Here is a 10,396-nt window from a genome sequence, read left to right as displayed (position 1 = left end):
TTGTGCTGTCTCAGGGAACATATCTCGCCGGCATGACATCGCCGTTTATATCAGGGATCACCTCCACAGGGGATTAGGTCATTCTTTCTGTTACATATAATCTAATCCATCTCGCTTATCCAACTCAAAAATCCACTCCGACGAAACGACGACGTTCCTCTCTATCTCTGGTGCCTCTGTAAGCGCTAATACTTCAACGACTCTGAGCGATGCTTGTCTCTACAGCTCCAGTTTGGATGAGGCTTCCGCTTTTGAAAGCTCCGACTCTTTCTTTTCAGTCCCTCTTCAGCCCATCCCTCTGTAATCCCATGTACAGCCCGCTTTAATCACTCTTCGGCACGGAACATGCCATGTTCGCTACCATGGCTGGCGAACAACATGAAGTTCGACTCTCCCACTATGAACCTGCGTGTTCGGCAGTCATCCTGCCGAACTTACATGATTGACACACAAGATCCGAAAATATATTTTCGGATCCTGCATGATTTTAATAATATTTTTTCATTTTTGCATGATTTGAAAAAAAAAGTCCTACTTTTATCTCCTTGGGGTCCTACTGTTTCACCTCCTTTGTGCTTCTCATGGAGAGCCCCACCCTCTGGCTCACCTCTCTCCTCTTTCCCTTTGGTCAGCATGGCACCAATTTCAAAGCACTGGTTAATGCCTCCTTTTCTCTCCCACTATCTCCATCAGCAAAACAGCCGATGGTTTTTCGGCGAGTGTGGCTTTGAAGGCTTTTGGATGCAACTTATTGAATGATTACTTGCAAGCTAGTAGTGTGTCTCATTATAAGAATAACTATAATAGTGATGGGTGGTTCTGGTTGAAGTTTTTTTGTCTCATTATAAGAATAACTATAACAGTGATGGGTGGTTCTGGTTGAAGTTTTTTTTGTGGACTATTGGTGTTCCTGTGTGTTTTGATGGGTGATTGGGTGTTAGATTGGCTGTATTTACTTGTGTTCTATTTATAGATATTTATATTTCTTGTCTTGCTATTTAATGAACAACCAAAATCAAATTAACTGCTTGGAGAAAGCAGCTCCTCTAAAGGGATATGTTTCCTAAGCTTCAGAAAACAACACCGCAAATAGATCGATATCAGGAAAATTATATAGTGAACCATTAGGATAGGCTACATCCTACAATAAATAGAAATAAACAGTTATTGCAAAAACTGACATATTTAGGATGTCAACTCATGAGATTTGCCTATGTTAATGAATGATAAGACAGTTTTTCACCTGTATAGTTCGGGGAGTTTTGCCTATGTCAGAAGAAAAGTCAATCAGTCAAGAACTTACTTTCCGAATACTGCTATTTCTTTTTGTTACCAAATTGTCATGTATTTATCTCCTAACAATTAGGCCTTTGTGCTTTTTAAAATTTTTTAAAAAAAATTCTCAAACCCTAATATGAAAAAAAAATTTTTACAAATAAGAGTAAAATGTGATTTTGCTGCGCTTTTAAAAAACGATAAAAAATCATAAAATATAATTTTTTTATTTATCAAGCGATAACAGTGCAGTATCAATTAATTAAAAAGAATTATAATTAATTAAAAAAATTATAAATATTATTTTAGTATATGATACCATTACCACACTTTTAAACCGCAATAAAAATTACCGCACTGCATTTTGAATAATCGTAATGATTACCCAAACTTTAAAAGTGCGATAATCTGCATTTCAATTAATTTAAATTATTAATTTAATTTTTATTTATTTAATTATTATATTATATTTTATTAATTTAATTTACTTAATTATATATTAAATTTATATAAATATAATTAAAATTATATTAATGTTATTTTAATATTAAAAATGCGATAATACACAATTTCCTTGTTTACCGCACTCTTTTCCTTATTTACCGCGCGCTCGTCAGGGGCCTAGTGATGATAAAGCAGGGACAACCGCTTATGATCAAGTCAAAATTCTGGGAAACAATTGAAGTTGCTATTTGGACTACTGTTTTCAAAGTATTACTCCTTTTCTTTTACTCCACTTTTCCTCCAATTAAATCACCAACTTAAATCATTCAAGATATAAGCACTACGCACCACTGGGCACCACTGGGCCTATCAAACTGCACGCAAACTGCCATTTCTGTAATAACTAGCAGCCTAAGAGCAACAGGCACTACTGAATTACAACTGGTGATCGGACCACCAAATACTAATCAAACTCATGGCAATAATACTAGATAATAGCACTAATCCAAACAAGTTATGGGATTGATCCAAAATAAAAGTTTTTCAAGAAACCAGTCAGAAGACACGCATGTTATGTTCGCAATGCTTACAAGCATGTTATTGGTTTACCACGGCACTCAGGTAATTTACACATTGCTCTGTCTATAAATAACAACAGAAACACATTATACCACAACCTAAACCAGGTAAATGCAAAAGTATGGTGTAAACTGATAAATTAATAAAGCTTAATTAAAAATGGAAATGGTTCAGCTAACTTGCTGTGTGATTTTCATGTTCCTATAGAAGCAAAACCTTGACACCCCTGTAGAAGGTCATGGGAGTACATTCTAGCATTCTCAGGAGCAGTATCAAGGCAAATTGATGTAGTAGTTTTGAATGGAAGACCTTGGTGCAGTTCAAACTGATGTAATCAAAGACTGCACTTTTCCTATGCCATATTCACCAGTAACGTACCTACAAAACAAATACTGCACAACGGCAGACAAATACAGTAATTATGAAAATTGCCTAGCACTGGGATGAAATCTGTACATTCATTCAGTCGGTCAGTCAAGCATGCTGGGTATTTATTACGAGCTCCTAATAACAATCCTGATTTTTCCATCATAGAGTTGAAAACAGGAAAAAAAATGACTCTGCTGTTGGACTCGGGCAACTTCAAGAAAGAAATTTGAAAAAGAAGAAGAATACAGATCTTTCTGAGGCAATGAATTTCATCATAAAACACTATACTTTAAACAAAAGTTGCAACAGAAAGATATCTAACTAATCCTTCAGGGAATAAATAAAAATGACAAGAAACAAACTCACTCACTCTAAGCAAAGCTGCGGTTTGCACCCAAATTAATTTCTACTCTTGACTCGTGGCGTTTGGAACTCTCCTCCTTCGCATCATCATTTTTCAGACTTCCATCCAAGCCCGCAGCAAATCCTACAGCCTCTGAAATCTCCACCTTCAGCTCCTCATGCTTCTCCTTTAACCCTGATGAGTTAATAGCTGCTGAGAGCCTTTGCTTTATTTGTTGTTCTAAAGCCTCAATTTTATTTTTTGTTGCCACACTAGGTTTATTTCCTGCCTTTGCTACCTCCAGCTTCAGCAACTCAATCAAGTTTTTAAGATCTGATGAGTTGATTAGATCTTCAATTTTTTGGTTAGTTTGTTCCTCCAAACTTTCCATCTTAGCCTTAAAGTCTAAGAAAGGCGTCAGCTCACTAGCTTTTTTCGCTTTTGCGCTCACAATCTCAACATCCAAACCAGTGGACTTAAGAACATTCATCAATTCCAGCTCTATCTCTTTCCTCATCTTCAAAATGCTCTCTTTTGTCTCTCCATCTAATTCACCTTCACTGGAAGCTCCTGCCGTTTGAACTTCAGCCTTTAATGCTTCTATCTTCTCCTGAATGTCAGGCCGATCAATGACATATTTAAGTTTCTTATTAATTTCCTCCTTCAATTTCACAGCTTTGAGGTTCTTTTCTGAGATGCTTTTGGCTTTAGAAAACTCCTTCAACATATCAAGTTTATGATTCAGACTTGCATAATTAGGAGCTGCTGACAGGTTCTGAGTAAATTCATTCTTGAGTTTCTCAAGCTTATCCATTAAAATTGGGTTCATAAGTTGGCCCCGCGAATTTGCTTTCAAAAACTCTTCCCGCAAGGTTTCAAACCTGTCCTTGTAGCCCATTGCTTTAACAGCCTCAGAAAATTCAAGATCAATCTCCTTCTTCAGTTTTTCAATCTCATTCAAAGCCAATTTTGTAGGTTTGCTAGATGATTTCTTGGCTTTTGAACTTTTCTGTTTCAGCTTTTTGACCTTGCCCTCCAACTCTGGCACAGGAGTCTTTCCTGCAACAGGTTCTTCCTTCTTTTTCATGTTTATTTTTCTTTCAGGATCAATAGGGATTCCCTCTTGAAACCCACCTATTTTTCGGAACTTAAGCATACGGTGTTTTAGTAGTTCTTGAGTGTCCATCTTAGTGAGCTCCTGTTAAAAACCATAAAACTCAATGCAACTCAACTAAGCATTAACCTTAATCTATCTGGAATTGGATATATGGAGCCTTTTCTCTTGACAGTTAAGAGTCAGGCTACATCTATGTAGTATTGGTACTAGGATATGATTAAAAAATTTGATTGTTAACGAAGAACCAGCATAAATGACACTCACATCCATAGCTTCATTAATTGCATTCTTTATCTGTTGTGAGGTCCATGATGGATCTGCATGTGCACCACCAAGTGGCTCCTGTTAAAAATGAAAAATAAATTCCTTTCAGGTACCACTGAACTAATTAACTTGAAGCTCTGAAAGGTAAAATAAATTGAAGCAGCAGCTCTTCATCATGTTACATTGAAGGTAAGGAAAAGACAGTTCAATAGAATTAGGGTTAATCTCCACAAGTTCGTACCCAGTAACCCCAATTTACCGCCAACAGATCTAAATTTCATGGCATCCAAAAGATCTAAATTAGAAAAGCATATAAATTAGAAATATAAATTAGCAGTAGAATTTCATGGTGTCCAAAAGATCTAAATTTTATATGCTTTTCCAAAATATCTAAATTTGATTATTGGCAGTAGAATGTGCATTTTATCGTTGGCATCCAAAAGAACTAAATTAGAAAAGCATATAAAATAGAAATATAAAGAAAGAACAAAGAGAAGTGCTAAAGATATGACAGCAGAAGAAATCATTACAGGGATGACACCATCTGCAATTTGCAACTTGGACAACTCAGTAGCTGTAATCTTCAACTTTTCAGCAGCCTGCATAGGAAAACAAAGTTTAATCTTCTATAGTCAAGTAAGAATCCTCAAAGTATATACCCAAAAGTGAGGAGGTTGTTGTAAAAACCTTTGGAGAAGCTTTCGCAGTCTTCCATAAAATTGCTGCACATGCTTCAGGACTATAAGATGGAAAAGAAATGGGAGGGGGAAGTGTCAGAAGACATTGTTATAAGAAATATAAAACTTATTCACAATTGGACATAAATTTAACACATATAATACAAGTATAATTGTGTGTCTTGGTATAAGTTAAGATTTTCTTTTTTTTGTCCCAAATTATCCATCACTTTGAAAATTTTAAGGTAACATTAATTTTTATATATACCCTAACTAATTATACTACTTCAATTTCCTAATTCTCTCTCTTCACTTATTTATCTTTGAGTCATTTAATACTAATATGTGAGAAAAGCATGACCATCTAAAGGGTATTTTAGACAAATTATTATAATTTATCTAAAATTAAGACTATTAATTAATCTTATTGGTTTTAAAAAATGAGAAACAAGTGAAGACATGGAATTAACAATGGTTCCACAGTTGGTATTTATACTGTAGAGCCAACATTGCGCGGCAATATCAACCACTAATAGGCAACTATTGTCCCATATTGGACTGGTTTAAGACAAATAAGCCTAATATGTGACTTGGGCAATCCTCTCCACACGAGGTGCCTTTTGAGGTGGAGTTAGACTCTTCAAACTTCAAGTCCTAGATGTTTATCCTGGGTATAGGGAGGGTTATATTGTTCCACATCAATTGGGTATAACGCAAATTAGCTTTAAATGAATTGGGCAATCCTGCCTTCACATGGTCCCTGTTATAGGTCATAGGAAATAAATATTGATAGATGGGTCAGTTGCTTAATTTTAGGGATTGTATAATTATAGGCTTGATTTTCCTTTCTGTTTAGATACCGTCTTATGTATAAATAAGTTGTAATCTCTATCGTGAAATACAACAAATAAATATTATCATTCTACATGGTATCAGAGCCTCACCAACAGAGATTTAAAGTTTTTTTTAAGATTTAGGGCTCTGTTCATTTGGGTTACCAATAAATGGTAACATTTAGAAACTCAGGATTTTGTTCATTTGAGTTACCCATAAAGAGTAACATTTGGAGACTTAGGGCTCTGTGTTCAAGAGTACCACTCATTGGGTACTGTTCACAAGTATTGTTCATCGGCTACTGTTCACGAGTACTGTCCACGGGTACTGTTTTTTTTTATCTTGTTTTTCTGATCTTTTGTTTATTTTGATTGTTTTGGATTGGTTGTCTTTATGACTGAAGTTAAAACCAATGTGATTCTTGTAATGACTAAAATCACGGAACACAAATTAAATAGATCTAATTTTTTGGATTAGAGTAAAACTATCTGTATTTATTTATGAAGTATTGAAATGGATGATCATCTTACCAAGAATCCTTTTACTGATGAAACTCGTAGAGATTGGATGAGGGATGATAATCGTTTGTTTCTGCAGATTCAAAATTCTATTCATAGTGAGGTGATTAGTCTTATTAATCATTCTGAATTTGTTAAAGAATTAATGGAGTATTTGGAATTTCTATATTCTGGCAAAGGGAATATTTCCCGTATTTATGATATGTGTAAGGCGTTTTACCAAGCTGAGAAAATTTGGTCTCCCGTTCTAGTGCTGAACCTGAATGTCGAGTCATGGCAAAAGCCGTTTGTGAAGTTTTGTGGGTACGTCAACTATTAGAAGAAGTTGGGTTGTATGGGACGAATTGATTATATATGTAACAAGTTGGACATGATTAACATTTATGCTTCAACTTGAAGGGGAGTGTTATAGGTTATAGGAAGTAAATATGTTAGTATAGGAAGTAAATATTGATAGATGGGTCAGTTGCTTAATTTTAGGGATTGTATAATTATAGGCTTGATTTTTCTTCCTGTTTAGATACCATCTTATGTATAAATCGGTTGTAATCTCTATCGTGAAATACAACAAATAAATATTATCATTCTATAGTCTCTTTTGAAGTGAATTAAGCCTAGTTCATTTTATCAACAGCACATCAATAAACACCATCCCAACCTTGTGTGGGCCCCACCATCCCAAAAATAAATAAATGAATAAAACTCCACAGGCGGATTTTTTTTCCAAGTCATGAGATGCCACCCAACAATATATATGGATTCACATTAAGAGGGTAAACATAAAGCAGGTAATACTCAGATTACCTGGCAACATAGAAAACTGCATTTTCAAGCATCAACAATTTATTAGCACAGCCAATGGCCAGAGCACCACCAGAGCCACCTTCCCCAATAACGATAGAAATAATTGGTACCTTCAGACCAAACATTGTCCTTAAATTATGGGCAATAGCTTCACCCTGTCAATATGCATCACAAATAAATCAATTCAGACCACAATAAAAAAGATAAATAAATTTGAAAGCTTCACATTACAAATTTACAATTATCCATTACCTGGCCCAATTCTTCAGATTTAAGGTCTGCAAATGCCCCAGGTGTATCAATAAAAGTAACTATAGGAAACCCATGGTGGTCTGCGTAATACATCATGCGTAGGGCCTTTCTATAGCTGTTAAAAATTAAAATATATCAGTTGATCTCAGATGCTAAACATTTTGCTGTTATGGTTGACAGCACAATAAGTTGAACAAAAATCACTCTCATTTCACAATAGATGGAAAGCTGTACAACTTAACATACCCATGAGGAGTAGGCATCCCAAAATTGCGCATTATGTTCTCTTTTGTGTTTCTGCCTTTCTGTTGACCGATGAACATGTATCTTCTACCATCTATGGTTCCTATACCAGTAACTATAGCAGGATCGTCATAACCAGCTCGATCTCCATGAAGCTCCACAAACTGTATACATAAGCATACAGAGATATTTGCTAAGATAAGTTCCAATTTACATGAAACTGAAGGTAAAAGATCTCAACAAAGAAGTTGAATAGCTTATACAAAGCATACCTTGTCAGTCATGCTAAATACATGGTCAAGGAAAGTGGGCCTGTTAGGGTGTCGTGCAATATTCACACGTTGTATAGGGGTCAAGTGCGTATATAAATCCTTTAGAGCCTGTAGTTTAAAGCAGATAAAAGAAAAGGAGTGTCATGAATATACGCCAGCACCAATGGTAACTCTTATTATTGAGGTTCCACCATGTGAATCTAATTATTAAATCTCCTAGAGAAAGTTTTGCCAAAACGGAGCTGAGGCCTAAAAGCTTAGATATTGAACGAAAATTAGCATGATTTGGATTGTGCTTTCTTCAACTTACAGGTATCTATTGTAGAAATGCAACACAATGTGTCTCACTTTCATTGTTCTATATTTTCTATTCCATTTCATAACCATAAATACATATTTTTCAGGCAGACGAAGCATCAACTGTCTATTGTTCAAACATACATATATATACATATATATATTCTGAACTTCATAAGCACTATGAATATCAAATTTTGACTTTAAACTTGCCCCAAATCAATTACAATTTAAACTTTACCTACTTGATCATCAAATCATCAAAGTAGTCACATTTATAGAAGCAAATACCTTAAATCCCTTGGTGAGAAAAGAGTGTCAGTTCCTGCCTAGGCACAGTACTATTAATTTTATGTAACAACTGATGTATAAGCAAAGAAAGGTTAAGCATCCTACCATTCAACCAACATTATTTGCCTTCTTTCATGTTCAACTCTAATCGAGGTCCACATAAAAGCATACTATGATCAGAACTCAGAAAAACAATAAAAGCTTGGTCTTAATTCAATAATGTACACATAAAGCATATCAGAGCACAATAAATTTAGCACGAGTAAAATTTCTGTATGTTTTATTTCAACTGATTTTACATCACTAATTGTTGAGCCTGTATTTAATCAAACCTGTTGATATTTATTTTCTAATGAGATAATCTGATCAGTGAAATCCAAGCCAGTTTCATTTGCCATCTTCCGCACCTGCGGGACAAAAAAAAGTGGGGTTAAGCAGCCAGAGACAAACTCTCACAACATAACATTCAAATTCACCCAAGCATGAAGTGATTTACATCGATGATCTTCTTCTCAAAATCAACAAGTGGTTTCTCAAAATCTAAAGTAACAGGTTTTGGCTTCTCTTTCAAAGGCTTGAAAGGTGAAAGATGACTGAGGATTCCGCCTGTCACATTTGGATCGGGATTATCGGGCCAAGGATATTCTTGCTTCTTCACTTTCCTAATCTTGGCAACAACTGAACAATCCCTCTTTTTTGAGCTGAATCTTGCTCTCCCCAGGGTCCTCAAAGGGATGCCACTAACTCCGTTACTAGAGCTCCGGAGAAGATCTGAAGCTGAAGTTCCACTCAGTGCAGCTGGAGAATGCGATACAGAAGCCATTCTCCTAATCCGACAATCGCTAACTCCAAATGTCACAACAAATTCTGCCAATCAGATCTTGAAATTTCCAAATTAAGCTTCAAGAGCAATTGAATCTGCAAAAGAAGACACAACAATTTCTTAGAAACAACTAAAAAAAAGCTCTCTTTTCATATCCACCAAAAAGTACTACAACAGTACTCCATTTGTACTAAAAAGGGTAAAGAAAAGAGGAACGAATAAAAAAAGGAAATTAAGTACAATAACCACTGTTTTAAAATCAGCTGAGGCTGAGCTCAGTCTCCCGATTTTCCAATAAGGAAAACACATAATTGAAACAAATATTGCCATTCCCTCACCATTTTAACAACGATAACCAGAATGAAAGGAAAAGTAGCCTAATCTGAAAAGCAAAACAAATCTGATAATCGCCAAGAAAAATACACGAAATTTTCCAGGAAAAGGGAAAAGCAAGAAGTGAAGTTAGAAGTAAATTACCAGAAATTGACAGAGAAATTGGGATCTCAGTGGAGTAGGCAGCAACTAGAGAAAAGCTGCTGCATGATCTAAAAGGGGGGAAGGGTAAGTGAAGGCAAAAACTGAGGAGGAAGAGAGAGAAATAATATTTAAGCAAAAATGAGGGAGAAGTGAAGCATCGGGGAGATCGTCAGAGACGGGTGGTGTTTGGTTTTTTCTTATTAATATGTGTCGATACTTCTTATGCTTGGAGTCTGAGAGTGAGAGGAGAGAGAGAGACCTGTGTCCCGTGTTTATAATGAGCCAGCTTTTTTCGGTTTGGCCGTTGAATACTAATGCGTAGCCCTCTTTGTTTCCTCCTCCAGTTTTCTCGCTCGCCCGACTACTTTGCACGTGGATAGCCTCTAATGCACGTGTGATCGGCTCGATCCCTTCGATGACTCCTCTCCTAGGGCTCCACTCCAGAGCTAAGCACCTGAATGGTTTCTCTTTATTTTTCGCCTAACAGCAATAAAAAACTTACATGTTTATGTGTTTT

General features: G+C 35.8%; 1 protein-coding gene across 3 annotated transcripts; it reads right to left on the bottom strand.

The window, feature by feature from the left end:
* Nucleotides 1–2,220: 2,220 nt before the first annotated feature.
* On the bottom strand, nt 2,221–10,185 carry LOC110622282 (acetyl-coenzyme A carboxylase carboxyl transferase subunit alpha, chloroplastic). 3 transcript variants are annotated; one of them, XM_021766746.2, is made up of 13 exons: nt 9,880–10,184; nt 9,741–9,784; nt 9,076–9,497; nt 8,912–8,986; nt 7,992–8,099; nt 7,723–7,883; nt 7,477–7,591; nt 7,225–7,379; nt 5,079–5,130; nt 4,922–4,990; nt 4,392–4,469; nt 3,038–4,208; nt 2,221–2,690 (listed from the first exon to the last, which is right to left on the bottom strand). In XM_021766746.2, the coding sequence occupies exons 3-12, from the start codon at nt 9,400–9,402 to the stop codon at nt 3,039–3,041; spliced, it is 2,310 nt and encodes a 769-aa protein (XP_021622438.1). In that variant the 5' UTR covers nt 9,403–9,497; nt 9,741–9,784; nt 9,880–10,184; the 3' UTR covers nt 2,221–2,690; nt 3,038. The 3 variants fall into 3 exon arrangements, with proteins under 3 accessions (XP_021622438.1, XP_021622439.1, XP_021622437.1); XM_021766747.2 differs by lacking the exon at nt 9,741–9,784 and having other exon boundaries at nt 3,034–4,208; nt 9,880–10,185; XM_021766745.2 differs by lacking the exon at nt 9,741–9,784.
* Between the last annotated feature and the right edge of the window lie 211 nt (nt 10,186–10,396).

This window comes from Manihot esculenta, chromosome 9 (assembly GCF_001659605.2).
Source record: "Manihot esculenta cultivar AM560-2 chromosome 9, M.esculenta_v8, whole genome shotgun sequence".
Classification (NCBI taxonomy): domain Eukaryota; kingdom Viridiplantae; phylum Streptophyta; class Magnoliopsida; order Malpighiales; family Euphorbiaceae; genus Manihot; species Manihot esculenta.
Note: the sequence above shows the minus strand (reverse complement) of the source record. Positions and strands in the feature narration are given on the sequence as shown.

Coding starts and splice junctions, on each gene's coding strand:
- LOC110622282 (XM_021766747.2), bottom strand. CDS start 9,402: ATGGCTTCTGTATCGCATTCTCCAGCTGCACTGAGTGGAACTTCAGCT. Junction 5,131..7,224: donor GCAGTTTTCTATGTTGCCAG/GTAATCTGAGTA, acceptor TCCATCTTATAG/TCCTGAAGCATGTGCAGCAA. Junction 4,991..5,078: donor CTGCGAAAGCTTCTCCAAAG/GTTTTTACAACA, acceptor TTTCCTATGCAG/GCTGCTGAAAAGTTGAAGAT.